Source organism: Cervus canadensis, chromosome 21, assembly GCF_019320065.1.
Source record: "Cervus canadensis isolate Bull #8, Minnesota chromosome 21, ASM1932006v1, whole genome shotgun sequence".
NCBI lineage: Eukaryota > Metazoa > Chordata > Mammalia > Artiodactyla > Cervidae > Cervus > Cervus canadensis.
In genome coordinates this window covers 47,023,438-47,046,826 of record NC_057406.1, presented here as the reverse complement: position 1 = coordinate 47,046,826, position 23,389 = coordinate 47,023,438, and the positions used below count along the sequence as shown (strand labels likewise).

At 41.3% G+C, this 23,389-nt stretch overlaps 1 protein-coding gene across 21 annotated transcripts in view; it reads left to right on the top strand.

Annotated features, from left to right (window-relative positions):
- ANKS1B (ankyrin repeat and sterile alpha motif domain containing 1B) overlaps positions 1 to 23,389 on the top strand; it is a 1,065,346-nt gene that overhangs the window by 994,953 nt on the left and 47,004 nt on the right. For 12 of the 21 annotated variants that reach the window (XM_043440451.1, XM_043440445.1, XM_043440444.1 and 9 more), the window contains 2 exons: positions 7,620 to 7,748; positions 9,957 to 10,028. In XM_043440451.1, coding sequence (XP_043296386.1) covers positions 7,620 to 7,748; positions 9,957 to 10,028 — 201 coding nt within the window. Of the gene's footprint in view, positions 1 to 1,862; positions 1,938 to 7,619; positions 7,749 to 9,956; positions 10,029 to 23,389 lie in introns of all 21 variants that reach the window. The other 9 variants (XM_043440436.1, XM_043440437.1, XM_043440446.1 and 6 more) reach the window with 2 other exon arrangements.

The following is a 23,389-nucleotide window of genomic DNA, read 5'->3' as shown; positions in this document are numbered from 1 at the left end:
GTAAACAGACCCCGTATCATTGAGTAGCCCCTCCGCCTTCTGGTGAACTCATTACGGGCTGGCGCCCCTTCCTAGCCAGCTGACGTGTTGTAACACTTTCCTGTGTGACCTCAGCAAGCTACTGGACCCCTCTGGATGTCATTGTCTTCATCTGTCAGATGACAGGTGATCCCTGGGTTACTTCTCTCACTAAAATTCTGTGGAAGTTGTAGAAGATGTAGTGTATGTAAGAGAATTAGCTCAAAACTGTGGGTGACAGCCCTTGAAGGGTGTCCTCCAAGCATGTTTGGTGCCAGTTAAGATGGTAATCCCACTGAAGCACGGAGTTAATGGATTTAAATCAGATGACAGCCATTGAAGACGAGGCTGGAGGTTTAATGACCCCAATGCTTAACTTGCTAGAGATTTAATTTTTGAAAAGTAGGAAGGGGTAGATGCCCCCCCCCCCCGTGGAGAAAATGGCCTGGTGTTTAGGGCAGAAACAGAAGAGCAGAGCTGGTTTTAAGTGAGAGGTGGTTGGAAGTGCCTTTTGGTCAGACCCCAGGTATCTTACTTTCTTAGCAGAATGCCAGTTACCTGGCAGTCTGTCCCCAGCAAGCCATCCAGATGACAGAAGGGATGGAGCGCAAGATGTAGGTGGGTGTGGAGCTGTGTTTGGAACTGGAGAGAGATGTTAAATTTATGGTGCGCGTTTCTGGGAGGGTGGAGGTGGGAGAAACATTTAGCCAGAGGAAAGCTTTCGTTTCCGCACTTCCACACATGCCGGTGATAGGGCTCCTTGCTGGGTTTCTAAACCATACTGTGTCTGTATTCTTATCTCCTTTCTGCACTGATCTTTGTACGCTCTGCTTGTGAATTCTGGGGATGTTCACAGTGCTTGGCTGAATAAGCTTAGGCGTTCTGCCATTTTCTGTGATTCAATTTCATAGCGTCTTTTAGATGACGGAATTCAGGAAAAGAACTCTGTAAAGGTCAGGCCAGGAGCCTCATTGGTTTATCTGGTGGTTTCTGCTGTAATTCCTGGGAGGGTGCTGGTCCATTGGGCATTTGGTTCTAAGCAAACATTATTGCCTTTTAATAACTGTTGGTTATTGGATTGTTAATGGTGTGGTGGGGAGTCCAGAACATGGAGCTGACTCATTAGGCTCATAAAAAAGCAAATGCTGTTACCCAGAGTTTCTGGTGAGTGACTGAACTGAGCTGCCAGACCCCAGCCCACCCCCCATTCCGCCTCCATGGCGCCCCCTCCACCACACGCTCCCACACTGGGCAGCAAACGGACACTTCTCCCCTTGTTAGTCACAGAGTTTTGCCCTTGAGAACTCTGGAGGGGGAAATATCTTCTAGGTTTATCAAGTTGAGCAATGACTAAACTAGGAAAGTCGTTTTATTGCATTGTTTGCTCTTGGTCATTTGCCCATAAGAAAATAAAAATGTTTGACCTGTGTTAAAGACTTTTTTCCCATCTTTCTTGAACTTCATGAAAATATTTATCCTATGAAATGAATGGCGTGAAGGGGGAAACTATTTCCATTTTCTTTGGCAAGTGGAAAAACAGAGTTTGCTTTTTTCAAGATGTGAGTGGATTGGTAATTGCCTTTGACATAAAGCTAATGCATAAATGGTCTTTTTTTTCCCCCCAGCCAACCCAAAATGTTTTTAATCAAAAGAATGACTTGGAAGTCAATTATTAAACCTCGGGCACCCTAAAGCATTTTTTGAGTGTTTGAGTTGTTTGTTTTTTTTTAAGAAATGTGATTCTTTGCTTTTTATTATTTTCCTCCTTCCCTTCCTTGATGCTACCTTGGTAGCTGCCGTGTTTTAAATATTGACAAGATGAGATAGTTTTCTGTTTATATCAGCAGTCGTCTGTCTGTGAAATATGGACGAATCAGAACGCTGGATTTCCTTTCTCAGCCATCCATCAGGTTCATAATGTAAGGTTACAAACAGTTATTTTCTCTTCCTGGACTTGGGCTGTGTCCTGTGTTGCAAAGTGTCGTCAATAGCTATAGGGACTGTGTCCTGGCAATGCAGAAAATCTGTGATGTCTAACAACTCCTGAGATTTTTTTTTTTATTATTATTGTCTATTATACTTCATTCACTGTGCCTCGTGACTAGTTAACGTGCAAAACATTGTCCTGAAATGAGAAACATACTTGGTTTGGAAGTCTGCAGTTAAAATCTGTCCCGTGTGAGTTTGGCTTTCATCCCGGGTGTCCGCGTTCACTTGCTTTCACAGGAGAAAGGAAAAGGGTAAATTGATATATATATATACCCATGTATATATCAGTGTTAGTCTTCCCCATTTTGTACTTCCCTTGTCCATGGGCTATTCAGTCCTTTGTGCCTAACAATTCTCAAAGGTTCATGCGCTTCACTTGTGAGAAATATTTGAGTATGATTTGCATGATATTCTATATAAGTTTTATGCAAATGCAAGAGGACTATAGCCAAGAGAGGCACCATTACAGCTACAAAGTGGTTCTCAGCCTAATCCTTTTTCTTTTTTTCACTTGACAGTACTGAATTGATCTTTGGAATGTGTGCAAAATCACGACCTATTTTACTCTGAGCTGCTTAATATTCAGATATTCACATTTCACCTTTGCATACATTTAAAAATTCATTTTTGTTTGGAAAGTAAACATTTTCATGTTTGGGGTTTTTTTATCTATTTCATATTTTAAAATACAATCCTATTTTCACACTCTTAAATTTTTCTCATTGGGCAGCCTGCTGTCTGAGAGGTTGAGACTGTTGGTTGAGAATCACTCCAAAGAGCTTTTGCAGAGCTCTTGGGGCTGCATGCAGAGTGCCTCTTTTGGGGTGCCATATCAGGCGTACCCCTCCTGTGTGCATGGGACTTCTGGCTTTTGGGGACCACAGTCTATACATTGCCTGGTACTGCTGCTCCAGTGACCCAGCAGTTCCTCCTGAACATGTAAACGCTCGCTAACCAGTGCTTTTTCATGTTCAGAAGTGGCCATCTCCGCTCTTTTATCAAAAGAAACAAATTTAGGATAACCAGCTGCATTCTTTATTCTTGAAGATATTTTAGAAGAACTACACCAGCATCTTGCTTTAATGTGTATGAACTGTTTGTAGGAGGCCTTTCCTCACATCCCAATGTATGTATACATGTTTATAAGTATGTGCCTTCTTCAAAGCTGTTGAGATAAGGGAAAGTAAATGTAATCACATATATCTTATGTATGTTTGGGTAGCCCATCTCTAATATTTGTTAGAATTATTGAAAGTGAAACCCAAAAATAACAGTTGTCATTTAAAATCATTTTAGTTTTTCATTAACTGATCTGAAGAAATAAAAAACAATGTTTGTTAATATTCAATCTAAATTTATAAGCAGGTAGGTGGGAGTTGTTCCTAATAGAAAAGATTTAAAAGCTTCTATTTAAAAAATCAATTAAGTCCTCATTAAAAAATTTTTTTAAAGAATAAGATAAGGCTTGGAAAATACCATACCTTCCTGTTCATGTTAGAGAGCTAGATCCTAGTCATAGCTTTTAATTATTTACTGACATCCTAACAAAACTTTTCCTTAAGAAGAAAGTAAGAATATAAATAGTGTTTTCCCTTTGTCTTCTCAGAACACATAGAATATGTGATATCCTCAGTTTCCTAACAAAACTTTTCCTTAAGAAGAAAGTAAGTATATAAATAGTGTTTCCCCTTTGTATTCTCAGAATACAATAGAATATGTGATATCTTCAGTTTCCATGTTGGGGGATAGAGCGTTATACAATATGATATTTTCGAATTAGATATCTCGTGCATATGAACTAAAACCATGCAGTTTTACCACCTTTTGAAATAATGAAAAGATTAATAGCTGCATTTTGGAATCTACCATCCAGTGAACATCTATCATGGAATTTTGCAAATTTTTTTCTGCGTTATAACTAAATTCAGTTAGTGGCTTATACTTTTCAGCTAGTGGTATGAGACATTTAATTTAATTATATTGAGTATGGCCCAATTATAATCCTTCAAACACAGCAGGCTATGAATTTCTAGTTGGCAGTTGGTAAATACCTATTAAGCAGAATCCATTCTCTGTTTAAAACTTTAATCTCAAATTATGTTTTTCTTTCATATTAGAAGATTAAGTTTTATTTGAGTTTGAACAGATAGCTAGTGATGTACATTTTCTTCTGTTTAATTATGTCCTAAAGGAACAAATACACACATAAATGCCTAGTAAACAAGGTTTTAAGCCATGGCCAAATTCTTGAACTATTAAGATCATTTAATACATGAACCTAAAGGAAAGGTTTTTCTCTTAAGTATTTTACGCTATAAAGAAGTAGCCTGGAGATATTTAGTAACAGTGCCTTGAATCACTGTAATTTCTCTTCTGCAATTACTTAAGCCTTTTAAAGAGTACTGCCAAAATAAATAAATAAATAAATAAAGAGTACTGCCAGTCACTAGTAGTTTACAATATGACAGACTTTTGCAATTTTATTTTGTTATTCTAATTAAGCATTATTGTCTCATAGTAACCCATGTTTTGCTAAAGATAAGACTTTATTATAAACCGTTATTTCAGACAAAAGACTTTTTAAGTCTGTTTGATTTTTAGTTAATATTTAATAAGTGTTTTTAACTGGGAGATTATTTTTTTAATTTACCTGAAGAAATACAGATAGTATCTGGATATGAATTTACTATTTAATAGGACCTAATACTGGACTTAACAATTGCAATTATTTTCAATGTGAGGCAAACCCCTTCCTTGCTTTTTCTCTCTCCTGCTCCTCCATGTTACCACCACTCTCCCTGTTTCCCCCATAGTTCATTCCTGCTGTAACTCAGCCTCCAAAAGGACAGAGACCTAAGGCACCCTAGCTATCTAAGTTCTTTTGTTCTTACTGTCCCTCAAGGAGATGCAGCTGAATCCCACCCCGGGGCAGGCCACATCTGCCCTTTACAATAGTGTAATGATGAGTCCATCCATTCCCATTGAATTAATTCCAAAGAGAAAAATCAACACCTACAAACAGAGTCTTCTAAATACTCTTGTATCTAAGGTTAAAAAATTAATAATAAGTTGATGAGTTTCCAGGAAGAAAATTATTTCCTTATAAATTCAATTTTAAGAACACTTTTTCTCTGTTTGAAAACGAATTTCTGGAAATAGCACTCAGTATGACAAAATTCAGTTTCTATTTCCAGAAAGGCAGATTCAGTCCCTGTAGGGAATTTTTAAAATATTTGGTCTGGAGCATGGTTTCTGGGCCACAAAGAAAATAAGGATTCTGTTTCTCTTCCCTATAATTATCTTCCCCCACTGCACGTTGGGGAAGCGTGTCAGAGCTTCCAGATTCGGAGCAGGTGGTTTGGGATTTCTGGACAAAGTGGAGTCATAGGAGAGCAGATGATGGCGCTGCCTAAGCAGATGACATGCGCGCACCACTAGGTTCTTCAGATGCTTACCATGTAAGAGATTGAGGTCATTTCCAGACTGAAGTGCTGTGTGTTGTTATTTCCAAAATGGCTGCTCTGACTTCTGTGGATGATGTAAATATTTGGATCAGCATTCTGCTTTAAGTGTATGTGGAACTCACATTGAAATTTAATTATAAAAGTGCTTGAGTTAATTCAGCAATTAGAGAATGAGTTTGCATATGATTTGCATGCTTAATGTACAAACACCTGAAATGTCCCCATAACCCCAGCTTCATCTCACCCATCCCCACCCCCAGCCCTCCCCCATCCTTTGACCCGCAATCCATGGTACCCCCAGCTCCTGCCATGTCTGTTCAGGCTTTTCTGAAAACTGCCCGTTGAGCTTGGCCAAGGTGAACCTCAGCTAAACGATGACAGGGCTAACGTTGAAGACTGGATGCTTGGTTTGCGTTGTCACGTCAGCAGACACTGGATCCAAGGATCTTTTGAGGTCAAACAGCTCCCTTTGTATCATTCCACGAAGTTGCGTGCAAACTTCTGTTGTTGCGTTAACAGTGTTACCTGTGACTTGAGTGTACAACACTTGTTTGCTGTGTTGTTGTTGCTTTATCACGGGGGGGGGTGGAGATCAGGGGGTCAGTTAATGGGGAGATGTGAGGATGATTTGCTGGATGTGGGGAGAACTTTGAATTAAGAACTCACTGTTGCATGTTTCCAGAGCTTTAACTGTTATCATTTAAAGGTTATTACACTCACCTTTGAAATATTGAAATTCACATATTCTGCATTTTTAATTTTATACTAGTTTTTTTAAGAGCAAATCACAGTCAGTTGAAATAAAGATCCAAACATTTAAGAGAGAAGGAAAAGAAAAGATCAAAATAGCAAGTCAGAGGAAAACTTAATTAATTGTAACTAGTTACTGTTTTTACAAAATAAAAATCCATATAAACAAAGAGAAAACTTAAGAATGAGTCAGGGATGGGTCATAAGATGAAGGATTTTTGCTTAAAAATGCTAAAGTAAATATTCCAGATAAAGTCAATGATATCAACAGATGGAAGACGGGAGAACTGAGCCCTGTGCAAGTAAATTAGCAACTGGAACAAAACTAAGAAGCAGAGTAGCTCAGAGAGAGGAGCCGAGGGTTCTGACCAGTCACACACTCCAGTGAGAAGCCAAGGAGATGACATGAGGCTCGTTTGTCTCTTCCTGTGGTTGGGATTGACGGATCTCAAAGAGAAAACTTCAGGCTCTCTGCCTCAAATTGCCTGTGCATTCCTAAGGGGCTCTGGAATTCTTCTGTTTTTTAAAACCAGTTAGAAATTTGACTTTTTAGGCGCTCACACTAAACCATTACAGTAATAAAACATGTTGAGGTTAACCTCATGGAAAATGGTCATTAAAATGATGGGATGTCCTTCTGTCTTAAGTCTGTCTTAGCGGGCTCAGGTACTGCGTGATATACCGTCACATGGACTGTGCTTGTACTTGTGGTCAGGCTCCCCAAGTACATGCATATGCACATATGACCAAACCTGGTATTTAAATATTTATTCTTCATTCATGCCTTAGGTTTTCTGAGGGAGGTGTTTGAATATATCCAAGACAATCACGGTGGCGTTATGTTGATACAAATGAATTCAGAGGAGGGAAACTAGGTATCATCCACTAGAACATTTTCTTCTCAAATTTTGTCTAGTATCACGCCTACCATGTCTTCTCTCCAGAGATATAGAATTTTTCAAAGTACATGGTACATGTCCTCATCAGGAACTGAAATTTATGAAACAGAGTATTTTGAATTCATTTCAAACTAAAAACTTCAAACAGTCAAGTTTAAAAACAGAAAAGTCTTTCAAAGATCATGTGTTCTTTTCTGTTGGAACAGAAAATTATGACTTAGTAAATCATTTATGAATATCTTCATGTTTTATTTTAAAAAGTACTTAGCTTAGGATGTCATTCTAAAAATAGAGTAAATCAACTTCTTTCATACCTCAAAAGTTAACTCAGCTTTGGGAAACAGGATGGTAGGACATATAAAACCATAAATAAACATATAGCACACCTAAATGTATTTGCACGTCTATAGCACACAGGTTTAACATGAACTCAGGCCAGCTATAGTGCATGAACTTAGCCTGTTACTCATGTTACCTCTAGAATAAATGTGATTTTCAGACAGGAGACTGGGGAGAACCTTCCATTACCTTGCGACCTCCAAACGAAGCCACAGCCTCAACTCCAGTGCAGTACTGGCAACACCACCCGGAAAAGCTCATCTTCCAGTCATGTGATTACAAAGCTTTTGTAAGTTACCCAGAACTGAGTACTTGGGTACCAGCAGGAATAGAGGGTACATTTCTAGCTTGTTTGCTTTTATATTGAAAGTATCCCCAGACATCCATCACTGAAATTCCTAAAATGTTTTCCCCTTCTCTTTTTTTCTTAAAGAAGCCTTCTTCAAAGGCTACTTGGAAATACCAAACAATTGGAACTTTATAACCCTTTTAATCTTATAAGCTTAAGGTCTGTTTTGCCTTCTTTGTATATAGTTGTATATTTTAAATTAAATGTGATAAACTGCTATCTTAAAATGGAAATGACTATAAATAGAGCACATATAGACATTTCCACATAACTCATCAGTTATCTCAAAACATTGGGTCCACAGCTTTATGTAAATACCAGATTCTTTTCATTGTCATCATTTGGATTATATTACTAGGTTTCTTGTGTTTTGTTTTTTTTTAGATAGGAGAGGGAATCAGGCTTAGCTGAGATTGTGAGTAATATGAACAGGAAAAGGTTCAAAAGATACCATCAGTTTGGGGGCCGGTGGTTGTCATGACTATAGCAGGGAAAGTGGATGAACCCTCAGCAGAACATTGAAACTGTCTTTCTTAAAAATAAATGTTTTAATTAGGACAAAGTTTCCTGATACCTTAAAAGATGAGGATTTCATATTTTCAAAAATAAGATAATGAAAAACATTGAAAAGAAGATAAGAATTTCACCACAATCATCTGTCATTAATTTATGAAGATGTAAAGGTCATGATTATCTCACAGCAGTTTAGTCTTTTCATTTTGTGCTCTCTGCACCTCTTTAACTGCTTATGTCTTAAAGCACTGGACTTGTTTCAGTCGTAATCTCCCCCAAAACTGTAAGACTGCAGTTCCTCCTTCTTCCTCCAGGACCCAAACACCAGATCCCTGAGCCTGTCTGAGCATGCCTTCTTGGAAGCCTTTGACTGAACCCTCTGTTATTGTGCCTGTGAACAAACTCTTCAAGTCCAGGCTCTCCTGGGTCTAAAAGACTGATTCCCAGCCCAGTTTTCGCAGAGTGCCAGGGTCTCCTCAGTCACGTCCAGACAACAATAATTTTAATACACTCTTTTAAAAAGACATATTGAGCTGTTTCTTTTCTCTCTTTTTTTGAAGGAAAGTAGAGAAAAATGACAGATGGAAAGAACCCTATTGAAGTTTCAAAAGATTGTGTGTGTGCGTGCTAAGTAACATCTGACTCTTTGTGACCCTGTGGACTATAGCTCGCCAGGCTCCTCTGTCCATGACATTCTCCCAGAAAGAATGCTGGAGTGGGTTGCCATGCCTTCCTCCAGGGAGTCTTCCTGAAGCAGAGATCGAACCTGAGTCTCATATCTCCTGCACTGGCAGGGAGGTTCTTTACCACTAGCACCACCTGGGAAGCCCCTTTCAAAAGGTTGAAGGAGAGTCAATTGATAGGAAGGCAAAATAGACATTTTGCTAAAAACTTTTTGCCCCCAGCCAGAACTTGGAGTGTCTGTGACCCGTCTGTGCTAAGGCAGCCTTGGAGCAAAGTGGCTGGTGGTTCCTGGAAGGAGATGCTACCATCCTTCCCCCGCCCTGTCAGCCCCGCCAGTGTCAGCGTGCACCAAGGAACTCAGCTCCCTGGACTGTGGAGCAACCGAGAACGACATCTCCCTCCCCGCATACTTGCAGCCTATTCTCAGGTGGATCAACCACCAGGCCCGGAACTGAGTATGAAAAGGGTCCAGAGCTGTTCTCTGCCTGAGAACAGCCTGGCGTTAATTACCTGTGCAGCCGGCTGAGTCCAGATGCAGTGTATGTTGCTTGGCTTCTCAGCTGTCTCATACAACCCTGTAATTACATAGACAGTGATGTGATTTATTTTTGCAGACATTGCTGCCTCAAAAAAAAAGGGAAAACATTTTTAGATGGCCCCATTTTGCAGTTAAATATGATCTGAAAGATGGCATCTTTAGAAACTACTGCAGTTTTATTATAAAGAGCAATTTACAGCTTTCAGAACTGTGGTTAATTCTGCTGCATTCTCTGTATACATGCATGTATTTGTTAGAATTAGTTACTGTTAGTTTTTAAAAGTTATGCAGCAGCCTACAACAAGGAAAGCTGGCCAGTAGTACTTCTACAATCTGCTTTTAAATTGCTACTCATATTTATGTTCTGTTTTTCATAAATTATTGATCTATTTATTTATTTTTTTGTATTTCAGTATTTAGGTTCTATGCTGATAAAAGAGCTCAGGGGGACAGAATCAACCCAAGATGCTTGTGCAAAAATGCGGGTAAGTTTGCCAAACAATTTTATTTCTTGTCACTGAAATACTAAATACTGGGTATGGATACAAATTGCTGCTTTTCAAGTTACTATTTTCTTCATCTGTTGGTCTGCTGAATCACACTGGTGTTATATAAAAAGGTGTTTGGGTTTTGTTCATGTTTATGCCACTGTGGTTTGATTTGATGTCTATTGGATGCAGTTACTCTTATTTTTAAAGATTTAAAGTAATTTTATATACATTGATCATCTCCAGATTAGGAGAAAAATGACCTTTAGTTTACTACAAAAAAAGTATTTTAAGCACCCACTTGGCAGTCTGAGAATACTTACTGAAAAGACTGCCAACTAACTAAAAATTAACAAATGCAGGAATATTGAGAGCATATTATATAAAGCTAATATGCCTTAGAAGCTTCTTAATTATTCATTTTTTTAATGTAAGAAAACCATACAACTCCAAATTGAATCATGTAAGGACACAGTCTTGACAGAAATGGCAATTCCAAATGTCTGTGATTGGTGGCTGCTGGGTTCCAAGGACCCTGTATTAGTCAAACCGATTCTCACTGAGAGACTGCAGATCCAGGAGCTTTTTCTTTTATGTGTCCCTCATTCTTCCTCCATAGCAGATGTGTAGAAGCCATGGTGATATCTGACTGATGATACAAAGTAAGAATATCGGACTTGGTCCACATAGCAACTAACCAGTCAAATTTGAGATCATTAGCAAGTGAAACACTAACTTCTGTTTACCATTAATTTTATACAAGCAGCTTTGGTGGGAAATACTTAAAAGCATGAAATCTAACAGTCATTGCTCATGGAACACTAAACATGTATGGATCTTCATGCCATTGAGGCCTCTGTATATAACGGCTGGTTTGATGTTTTGATGAATTCAGTAGCAGAAAGACTGAAACGGTTGTCCTCCTATTTGATGTAGGTATAGTATACTTAAATTGTCAGGACCAAGGAATCTTTATTCCAGGTACTGTGTTTAGATTTAAAAAAAAAAAATCCCTGATATGTGCAGGAGCTCCAAGTTCTAGTTCTGTTGCTGCTTACTGGCCTTAGGAGTCACCTTTTAGTCATAATAATAACTGGTGAATTTACTGAGTGGTTACAACGTGCTAATCTATGACGTGCTAATAATGAATACCTTGAGTGTTTGCTCATCTAATCTTTACCACAAAGCTATGAGATTAATACTGTTGTTATCTCCATTTTGTAGATGAAGAAACTGATTAAATAACTTTCCCAAGGTCAGACAGTGAATAACTTGCCAATCTGGGACTGGGTGTGTCTGACTCCAGAGCCCAAGCTTTTAACTATGACATTCCCCTGCTTTTCCTGGGCTTCATTTTCTTAGACAATAAGAACATTGGACTGGATCCCATTAGGGTTCTTCCTGGTTTTATAATTCTGGAAAACTTGTATTCTAATTTTCTGTCAAAGAAAAATAAGAAAATGGGAAAGGTTTTCAATCGTCAAGCCTCAATAATTTTAGAGCCATTCATGAACATATCGAGGAAATTAATTTGGCATCTCTGATTTAATACTATTAACTCAGTTATCTGAATCCAGCTACTTCAGTGCAGTAATGAGCATAAATAGCACGTAGAGCACATAGCACCATCTAAAATACACCAGATCTGTAGTTTGAATTTCAGTCAATTTCTTGAAATTAAGTGGATCTGAAATTCCATTTGGACAGCAATAGCAAAACCATTTCAATAGTCTCAGTGGAGAATAATTTAGTTAAATACTTGTCTGTTGCTTAAAATGAAAAAGCCATCTATTTAGAAGCCATTCTTCTGTTCTTTAGGGTGTTTTTCCAGTTTTCTGCCCTTGGTGTTTATTTTGAGTAGTTTACATGAAAATAAGAACTTTATTGCTACTTGGGATATCACAAACCCTTATTTCCCATCTTGATTAAATAAATATCAGTCTTTGACAGAGTAGCTAAAGTTGCACTCGCTGGGTTCATCAGAGCCTTTAAAACCCAGAAGTGCCCATTTGATCTGCATCTGGGACTATTGAATTGTGAACTAGAGCTCTCGCTGACTGATAAAGCTGCGGATCTCAGTCTATAGTTAATGTTCAGTTTGAACCTCCAGTGACTGTTCTCCCTGTTTTCAATATGGTGACATTTCAGCCAAAAGTCCCAGTAGAATCAGATCTCCCTAGGGGAAGTACTTCAGGGCAGGGGTCCTCAACCTCCGGCATCTAATGCCTGGTGATCTGAGGTGGAGCTGATGTAATAATAATAGAAATAAAGTGCCTTGGACTTCCCAGGTGGCCCTGGTGATAAAGAATCTGCCTGTCAAGGCAGGAGACATAAGAAACATGGATTCAGTCCCTGGTTTGGAAGATCCCCTAGAGGAGGGCATGGCCACCCACTCCAGTATTCTTGCCTGAAGAATCCTATGGACTGAGTCCATATGGACGGGGTCACAAAGAGTCAGACATGACTGAGCTACTGAGCGCACACACACACACTACTTCTCACATGTGCCAATTAAACATTTATTGCCCTGAGTTTTAAAATATCTGAAAAGGTGGATCATTTATGTTGATAAAGAAATAGTTTCAGGGTAGTTTGAGGAACCCTTAAAGAATCTACAAGATTAGTACCAACTAAATTAAACCATTTAGGTGCAGACATATGTAGTAATTTAGGGTACATTCCAGTGTGCTAACATAAATAAAAATTTTAGGAGATTTTTTAAAATTGCATACTTATCAACTGTAAAATTTTTTTCCATAACACTGACTTCAACACATTCACTTTGCCCCAGCAGAGACCAAGCACAGTTTTCCCTTCTCAGAAGCACTTGGAGTGTTTGAGAGTCACAACTGGTTAATTTCTAAGTTTAGCTAAGCTTGTTTATTCATCTCTAAGATCCCCTCAGTCCTGAAATAAAGATAATTCTACATTTCTCTCCTAGTGTTCTGTTACACACCTATTATTTCAATTAAAAATATATCATAATTAACTGGTGGTGGTAAAGAACCCGCCTGCCAGTGCAGGAGACAGAAGAGACACGGGTTCAATCCTTGGGTTGGGAGGATTCCCAGGAAGAGAGCTCGGCAACTCACTCCAGTATTCTTAATCTGGAGAGTCCCATAGACAGAGGAGCCCGACAGCTCATAGAGTCAGACACAACTGAAGCAACTCAGCACACACACACACACACAGACACACACATTTATCAGGTTTCCCACAGCCCCCGCCCCAGATCTAAACCCTAAATAATGCTCATCTCAAAATTACCGTTTAAATTGTGTTTATTGGGAAAGACTCAATAGAAACTTGCAGGAAACCCTGATCATTTTTAAAGTAAAATTGCCTTTTAGAAAAATAAAAGCCTACAAAACTATCTATGCCTTGATATTGAGGTACACTTTTAGGAAGAATGATTTCTATGAATTATTTTGCACTTCAGTGGTACAACTTGGCTGCTTATTTCCTTTCCCATGACAGCTTTACAGACATGTCTATTTAAACTGAAAATTTTAAGACCTATCTTAGTAATCTGTGAGAAGCTGTAACAGATCTCTGTTTAATCTGAACACATTCGTTTGATGCTGCCTTTATGGTCCCGGTTGGGTCTTCCAGCTAAATGTGTGCTCAGAGACAGTCTTCATTCTGAAAGGACTCCTGAGAGGAATCCTGGCTCTGTGGTCGGGAACATGTGCTCCCCTGACATGTCACACAGACAGCAGGGAACCTCCCCTCTGTCACACCTCACATCACACTACGTAACATCTGGCTAGCCCTGCCCGTGCCCCGTAGAGGGCAGGAACCCCATATACTGTATCTCCAAGGCCTGCTATGTAATAGCTGCCTTAGGAGATGGTCGTGGTGATTCCATAAAAGGATGCCTGTGAAGGGCCTAGTTCAGTAAAATCTTAAAACACGTAGACCTGGTCCTCCAAATATCTGAGAAATAAGTAAATTGATGGCTAGATTTGCTCTGGAGTATTTCATTTGTTTTTCCCCACCTCTGATGGCAGTGCCCCAGCATTTGCCCCAGTTTTCTGTGTATTTATACACAGTATAAATCTGGATGCACTGGGCCTTAGTTGTGATGTAGGGGAACTAGTTCCCTGACCAGGGATTGAATGCAGGCCCCCTGCACTGGGAGCATGGAGTCTTAGCCACTGGACCACCAGGGAAATTCCTTCCGTCCAATTTTTAAAGGTCATTGCCAAAGGGGAGAAAAAAACAAAAGGGCACTGTGGATGCTATGTGTAATTTTCATTTTATATTTAGGAGAAGTAATTTGTTTCTGAACTGATTGGAAGTTGCCTCTTTTAAATGATGTGTCCACAGACTGAACTTTATAAAGCAATAGATTGTTTTGGCCTTTCAATTCTCTTTGTTATGAGTAGCTGCCACTTCAAAGATTCTAAGCACAGAGTTTGGTGAAATGAGGGATTTGTTCTGGCCACATGAGGTTCTACTATTCCATTTTCCTCCCTAGACTTACTCATACCCCACCCCCAACCCTGAATTTTGTCCCAGGGTATATGTATCAGTAATATATAGCACTCTCACTTCCCTAATTAAATATGCCACTAGGAACAGATCTGCTCCTGTGAGAGGTAGGCCATTATATTCAATTTAGTACTCTGAAATCTGACTGTCTCTAATCCCATATTTGAGGGTTAGAATTGTTCATCGGTATATGTGTTCAAGGAAATCTCCCTTAAAAAAAAAAAAAAAGAAAGAAAAGGAAATATCTGTTCTCAACTACAATAAGGTAGAAACCAGCCTTTCTGATGTAAGAATGAAAATATTTTTTAATTATTTTTAAGTCAGGAATAAGCAAATCTTCCAGTGTGTTTAGATTTTGAAACCTCTGTTTCCCAAAGGGCTTAGTTTCACAATCCATTCAGGCTTCTTGTTGAGTCTGTACCCTTTATTTTATATGATTTCTAAACTTTCAATCTGGAAGCAATTCTAAAGTTGAATTTTCAAATATATAGATTCCCAAATAATTGTCTGTGCCTTGGTTGAAGTGTGAAGACCATCTTTTTTCCTATGCCTGCAAGGAAAGAAATGAATGGCAGAGAATGAATTGGAAAGCCTGAAGAAAGGTAGATTTTAGAATCAGATGGAAATGTTAAATTAAGAGTTCTCTTTCCTTAGGAGACAAACAGAAGTCATGTTTATATATATATATAATTTTATTTATTTATTTGTCTGTGCTGGGTCTTCATTGCTACAAGGCTTTCTCTAGTTGTGGTGTGTGGGCTACTTTAGCTGTGGTGTGAGAGCCCCTCATTCTGGTGGCTTCTCTTGTCGTGGGCCTTGTTTGGGGCCCTCGGTCTTCAGAAGCTGTGGCTCCCGGGCCCCAGAGCACAGGCTCAGCAGCCGTGGTACAGAGTCTTCGTTGCTCCGTGGCACGTGGGATCTTCCTGGAAACAGGGGTTGAACCCATGTCCCCTGCTTTGACAGGGGGATTCTTTACCACTGAGCCACCAGGGAAGTCCCAGAAGTCATGTTTAGTCCTTCTGCCCTCATAAAAATCCCTTCTGTGAGGAATTATTTCCAGAAATACCTTCAGGGACTACATCTCAGAAAACAGGCTGGGGGGAAAAAAACCTATAAACAACTGCTGTTTAAAAAGTTTCTGTTGCCCAAGTTTCAGAGGAGAGTCAAATTTTATCTTTTTCTGTCTCAGAAGTCCTGCACAAGGCAGGTATGTGGTGTGTGTTGTCGGTGTGTGTGTATTAAAATAGCAACACACACACAAAAACAGTCGCACTTCTAACCCCGTTGCCAAGCTTTCCTGGGGACTTCTTGCTTTGTGAGTCTTGTTCTTTCTTAGGGGTCTACCTCAGTGGAAGACTAAACCACCCAACCACCTTACCCCAGATCAGTTTCATACCCCAGATCTCTTTATTTTTCATTTTTGTTTTTATTACTCTTGTTACTAATTTTCTCCCGTGTAACACCCTCATTGTTCCACATCACTAGAAGATTTTGTGCACCTCTTCTGTCTTTAATTTCCACTTGTCTGAAGCTCTTTTTAAACATAGTGAGTCAGTTGTCTTTGATCCAGACATGTTGCTCTGCTGAATTTTCATTGTTGCAGCCATTTCACTGCCGCCCTAGCATGTCGGCCCAGAGATTATTCGGTTATGCTCACGGATTCCGATTTTACTTTTGCCCTCCTTTGCTAGTGGGATGCTGTGCCCTGGAAAGCTCGCCATCCTCAGAGTAACAGTGACAGCCCAAATCTATTGATGCTAGGCATGTGTCATCTCACAGCAGCTCCACAAAGTAGACGCTATATTAACATCCCCATTTTACAAGTGAAGTAACTGAGACAGAGAGGTTAAAAACCTAGCCACATAGTTTGAAAGGAGTGGAGGGAAGACAGGACTCCAGACATACCCTCCGGTATTCTTACTGTGGTGAGAAGGGGAGGCCCTGGAAGAAGGAGCTCATCACTGGGTTCCTTCGTAAATTCAAGATAACGCCCCCACCAACACACACACAGTCACTCTGAAGCTGTACTTAAAAGTGATAGGTTGAAAAAGTCCCTGTGTTTTTGCACGTTTACAATTGGCTTTTCTCACTTAAAAATCTTAAATTTTTTAAACTTACATTTGCTTCTTACGAAAGCAATATACATTCATTATTAGTCAACTTTCAAATAGAGGTACAGAAAAAAGAAATAAAAACAACTGTAGTTTGAAAAAAAAACCAAAACTGTAGTTTTATCTTCCCACAGTGGTTAACACCTTATTTGTATGTAATCCTCCAGACTGATTATACATTCATAAGCATCACTTTTCTACAAAAAAATGGAAATATTCTGCGCCTACTGTTTTAATCTGTTTTTAAACATATTTTGAAACATTTTTATTCCAATAACTATTCATCCCCAATATTATTTGTGCTAGTTGAAAAATACTCCAATCCATAACTGAACTAAACTTATTTAACCATTTCCCCCAGTTGATCATTAGTTTATTTCCATTTTTTTTCCAGTTATAACCAATACTATGGATAACATCCCTGAACCTAAGTCTTTTGCAATGGGTCTTATTATGTCTTTAGAATAAGCCACTAAATGTAGAATGAGTAGGTCAAAGAGTATACCCATTTTGAAACTCTCGATAAGTATTGCCAAACTGCCTTACAAAAAAATTGTTCCAATTTATACTTCGAGAAGCAGTCTACAAATACGTATCGATGTTTGCTTGTCACATCTCTCAGGATGTGTTGGACATGTTCCCAGTTGAGGGTGCATTGGTGGCACTAGTGGTAAAGAACCTGCCTGCCGATGCAGGAGACTTAAGAGACACGGGTTCAATCCCTGGGTCGGGAAGATCTCTTGGAGGAGGGCATGGCAACCCACTCCAGTATTCTTGCCTGGAGAATCCCATGGACTGAGGAGCCTGGTGGGCTACAGTCCATGGGGTCTCAAAGAGACACTACTAAAGCAACTTAGCACACACGCACATGGGGAGCTTCTATGAGAAAACACATCTCCACCATGACCCCTGGGCTCATCAGCTCTATCTGGCCAACATCTATTCTAGATGTAACTCTGGAATCTGTCTTTAGGACCTGAACCCGTTATTTTATGTGCACAATGTATTATTATACTTTCACAGTCCCTGAGAAACCATGGCCAAATTAAGTAATACTTGTTAATTGTTCTGAGGACCAAGATCTGCAGCTAAGTGCTAACTAAGGATTTTTGGAAATCACTTGTCAAGTGGAAATAGCGTGTTTTGATAAATTAACGTCTCTCTGAATTAATGTAAGTTGCAGCACAACTTTGTATGCATGGCAGCAGAGAACAGTTCTGACAGTGACTTTCAATCAAATTGATCAACTGCATTTTTAGAGCAGAAATTCTCAGTGTGGTCCCCAACCTGGCAGCATCCGCAGCATCTGGAAACTTGTTAGAAATGCAGACTCTTAGGCTACCACTGACTTACTGTCTCGTCTGTTAGAACCACTATAACAAAGACTGGGAGAAATTTATTTCTCATAGTTCTGGAAGCTGGGGAGTCCAAGATCAAGGCCCTGGCAGGTCTGGTGTCTGACAAAGGAACTTTTCCTGGTTCATAGACGGCCAGCTTTTCACCCTGCCCTCATGACAGGAGGGCCAAGGGAGCTCTCAGGTCTCTTTTATAAACACAGTAATTCCATTCCTGGGGCTTCCCAGGTGGCTCAATGGTAAAGAATCTGACTGCCAAGGCAGGAGATGCAAGAGACGCATGTTCAATTCCTGGGTCGGGAAGATCTCCTGGAGGTAGGCATGGCAACCCACTCCAGTGTTCTTGCCTGGAGAATCTCATGGACAGAGGAGCCTGGCAGGCTGCAGTCACAGAGTTGGCCGCAGCTGAGCACACACCCACAGAGTCCCTTTCCTGAGGGCTCCACACTCATGAGCTTGCAATCCTGTAAAGGCCCCACCTCCTAATACCATCAGTTGGGCATTAGGATTCAGTGAATGAATTTGGGGGTAGGGAGTGCAAACACTTGGCCTACAGCACTTCCTGAATCAGAAACTCTAGGGGTGGCATCTAACAGTCTGTTGTTTACCAAGCACTCCATGTGATTCAGATGCTCTCAAGTTTGCGAACCACGGCGTTGGTCCACGGGCAACCAGTAAGGCTGCCGTGTAGACCGTCCTGGTAGAGCATCGTGCCACGGTGCCCGGAAACCAGGGCTGGAGGAACAGAGATGGAGGGCATCGCTTTGTGCCCTGCAGACTCGGCCGGGCTGTGTTCTCTACTCTGACAATACACACAATAGCCGAATCTTAGGCAGGAGGGCTGGTTTAAATGGCTGCTGCTTGCTGCACTGTCTGTTCCGGTCCCGTGGCCTTACTTAGGCTCTACGTTCGCTCAGCCTTCGGGTCAGAGTCCTTGTGACCAGAAAAGCCCGTGTGAGGTCATTCATGCCCTTATTTCCGGCCTGCCCTCTCAGAAAGGCTTTCCTTCTCTTGGTGCTGGCAGTTGGAGCCAATTTCCTGTTGCCAAGGCCTAAGCCTCCCCTTGAAGCTGAACTATCACGTCTGTGGAGCGTTTGCCCTTTAGGAGTCTGTCTCGGTGCGTCTCTCATCACATCCGTGGGTCTCCTCCCAAGTTCTTCGGAGGCCTCCAGGCCTGGCTTGGGGCACCTGGGTTCTCTGCAAAGTGTTCTGAGCTCTCCATGTGTTGAGAGGCTGACTGCAATTCTTGTCTGTAAAGCTGGCTTCCTACTCATTGCTGTACATTAATTCATTTGCTCATTCCTTTAACAGTCATAGATTTCAGCAACTTTTAGATTGACTCCTGTAAAATTGCTGGTATTTAGCCATTTTGACCTTAAAAAAAAAAGTCACCTTCATAAGTTTCACCTGAGACCATGTGCTAGTCATTGTAGGACAAATCTGGAGAGGTGGGGGCCGTCCTCACGGAAAGGGGCGGGCCTCACAGAAAGGGGCGGGCCTCACGGAAAGGGGCGGGCCTCACGGAAAGGGGCGGGCCTCATGGAAAGGGGCGGGCCTCATGGAAAGGGGCGGGCCTCACAGAAAGGGGCGGGCCTCACGGAAAGGGCCGTCCTCACGGAAAGGGGCGGGCCTCATGGAAAGGGGCGGGCCTCACAGAAAGGGGCGGGCCTCACGGAAAGGGCCGTCCTCACGGAAAGGGGCGGGCCTCACAGAAAGGGGCGGGCCTCACGGAAAGGGGCGGGCCTCATGGAAAGGGGCGGGCCTCACAGGGAAGCAGGCAGCCCCACCCCCACCGCGAGGGGAGGGAAGGGGAGGAACGCAGCCCCTTCAGCCAGGAGGCCAGAAACCGACCAGAAAGCACCTCTGGAACTGAGCTTTTCCCAGAAAGTGACCTTGAAACTGAGCTTCGAAGGGTAAGCGTTCATTTCAGATGGCTAATTTGCAGTCTGCTTTTTCTCTTAACGATCCCTGCAACTTAGCTGGTTTTGCCACATACAAAAATCACAATATTGCTTGTTTGGTGTGGTTTTTTAATCGTTTGAGAGTTGCTTGGGGCTCCCAAACATAAAAGTTTGATTCTGTTTTAATTTACTTGCTGAAACTGAATATAATAATTAAGTGTTGAAATAAGGGACGTATTACATGCCAAAATTAATAGTTATGACTCAGCACTGGCTGTCTCACTAGAAAGCATTCTCAAGATAGCTGTGTGTAGGTTAATATATGCTATAAGTTGGATGGCAGTAGACCACCGAGAAATCTGTGCCAGTCTGTGCTTAAAACACCCCCTGGCAATGATCGGGTTTTGTAAGAAAAAGGGGTCAGCGATACCCTCCCTGTGGACTCTTCACTCTATCCTGACTATGGGGCACAATTGATTGCTATTAGGACCATAATGTCACTCTGGACCCAAACTTAACATTGCAGCTCACAACTGAAGTGCTCCTAGTCTCAGCTCTAAACTTCTTTGCTCTCCTTTACCCATGAAAGTCCTACTTTGAGATCCGTGTGTGCTAAGTCACTTCAGTTGTGTCCAACTCTTTGCAGCCCCATGGACTATAGCCTGCCAGGCTCCTCTGTCCATGGGATTCTCAGGCAAAACTACTGGAATGGGTTGCCATTCCCTTCTCCAGAGGATCTTCCCGACCCCAGGGATCAAACCCAGGTCTCTTACGTCTCCTGCATTGGCAGGCAGGTTCCTTACCACTAGTGCCACCTGGGAAGCCCTGCTCTGAGATCCAGGGGTCCCTGTAATTGCAAAGAAATATGTTCTCATACTGTTGATTCTGCATTAGAAAATAAGAAACTATTTTGGGGGTGTAAGGCTAGAAAAGCTCAATGGCAATTTCTGACTTGATACAAATACTCCAAGCAGTTCATAATTTGTACTTTAAAAGGAAATGAAAAATGTTTGAAAAAAATTAAAGATGGTTGTTACTACTTTCCTTGGTGAATCCAAAAATCTCTCTTTAAAAAAAAAAATGCTATAAGAGTATTCAGTTACTTTTTCTATTACAAACAATATTTCAGGGGCCTGCCCCCAGATAGGAAATTATGATCCCTGTTCTGTATGATGCTTAAAAACAATATAAACCCAAGTGCTAAAGAAAGGACTGGCTTTGAATTGATTCAGTACTTGCATTTTATTATAGGTTTCAGAAAGGTAACATCTGTATATAACTAAATACTGTTTCTCTAGGAATAATAAAAGGATGATAATCTTAATTGGGGAAATTGTGAAGAAAATACAATGAAATATCCCTATATTCTTTCAGCTTTCAGTGGGAGAACAGGATGCTGCAAAGGTGAAGTTAATTTGGGGCATTACCCATGAGCATACAGCTGATTAGGTAGGCAGAGGTCCTTATTACAAATTAGTCTCTCCTGTGAAGCTGACGGGTTTCCCTGGTGGTTCAGAGGGTAAAGAATCTACCTGTAATGCATGAGACCCAGGTTCGATCCCTGGGGAAGGGACTGGCAACCCACTCCAGTATTCTTGCCAAGAGAATCCTATGGACAGAGGAGCCTGGCGGGCTACAGTCCATGGGGTTGCAGAGTCAGACACGACTGAGGGACTTTGAAGCTGGTGGGGATTTGAAGACTCTGAGAAGCCTTAGAAACTCCGCCTGGAGTGTGGCATCGTGAAAAAGGCAACTGGAAACAAAAGGGAACCACAAAAGGAAGCTTGCCCTGAGCATTTTACCGAGGAAATGGGCCTGAAAAAGAGAAGTCTATTTATACAAATAAAGAAGGCTTCAATTTTTAATATACACCTGTGGGAGTATTCACCATCCAGAAACGGAGCATAGCATGCAGCTAGGTCATAGAAACCAAGCTGCCCGAGAACAAGTGCTTTGTAATTGGAGCAGTGTTGTCCAGACTAGATGCCTTCGACCCTGGACAGGGGGAGAAGATGGGTACAGCGCTGAAAGAGAAGCTGGGGAGGAAGGGACTTCGGCTTCCTGGGGTCGGGCTGAGGCTCCAGGCTCACGTTTTCTTTTTGTAATTTTATTCATTTTTGGCTGTGCGGAGTCTTCACTGCTGTGTGGGCTTTTCTCTAGTTGTGGTGCATGAGCTTCTTCCTGCCGTGGCTTCTCTTGTTGCGGAGCACGACAAGGCACATGGACTTCAGCAGTTATGGCCCACGGGCTTAGTTGCTCCACGGCAGCTGGGATCTACCCAGATCAGGGATTGAACCTGCGTCTCCTGAATTGGCAGGCATATTCTTTACCACTGAGCCACCAGGGAAACCCTGAGCTCACATTTTGATATCTGAAAAGCCTTCATAAAATGAAGTGCTTATTGGATTTCTCAGCTCCCTGATTAGCCAGTGAAGACTCAGTATATTTACCTTCTTTCTGTGCATTTTCATCTTTCATTAAAATCTTGTGTGAATAGACCTCTTTAAAGCTCTGTAAAGTACACCATCAGAAAATCCTCTAGAAAGAGATTGGATCTGTATCTCTTGTACAGAATAGAAATGCCTTAAAGGAGGTGATTACCCCCAAAGACCTCCCGCAGCCCCTCCCTGACCGGATCCATGGTCATCTTGTCTTGACTCAGTGGGAAGAGAAGTACAGTTTGGGCCACAACATGCAGCCACCCCTACCACCAGCCCTCCTAGGCCTGTGTGTAGCTTGCATCACTGGAAGCCCATTGTGGCCTCCAGTCAGGAAAGCAAGGATTCTTGATTCATTGCACCATTGAGGTTTTCTGTGTCTGCTGCCACCATTCTCCTGAAGCCCCTTTAGGTAAAATCAGCAATAGATTTTTCTGTTTTCCCAAACTGGGGCTTTCAGCCAGAAAACCCAGTAAAACTAGCAACCACTCCTATGTGTGCCCGCCACTGTGCTGGGCACAGATCTGTAGGCCTTTTTAGTCCTCTTGACATCGGGCACTGCTCCCACCGTCTAAGGAATCTTCTCTTGACTTTGTGATCCTGCTGTCAGGCTTCTTCCAGCTTTGTTTCAGGTTCCTTCATTGACTCTACTTTCTTCCCCATTTCTTCATTAATACTTAATTTCTTAAGTACTCAATTAATACTTCCTAAGTATTACCTATCCCTGCAGGGTGATTCTTAGCCCTCCTCTAGTTCACTCTGAGCCACTTTGTCGGTTATCAAAGTGATAATCGGATTCAGAAAGGTTTCTTGCAAAAGCGCAGTCTGCTCTAGTGGTCCTTATCTCAGCTAATGGCCTCTTCCTCCTCAGCATCCTACCGCTCACCATATGGACCAGTCAGAAGACCCTCTTGATTCTTCCTCATCAGAATGGCAGCTCCCCTTCCATTCTCCAGAGCATCTACCTCAACTTGGGGGCTTAGGACTCTGGTTTGAATTTATACCTTCCTGCCTCCCCACATTCAGCCTCTAGCTGTTTCAGTCCATACAACCCACTGT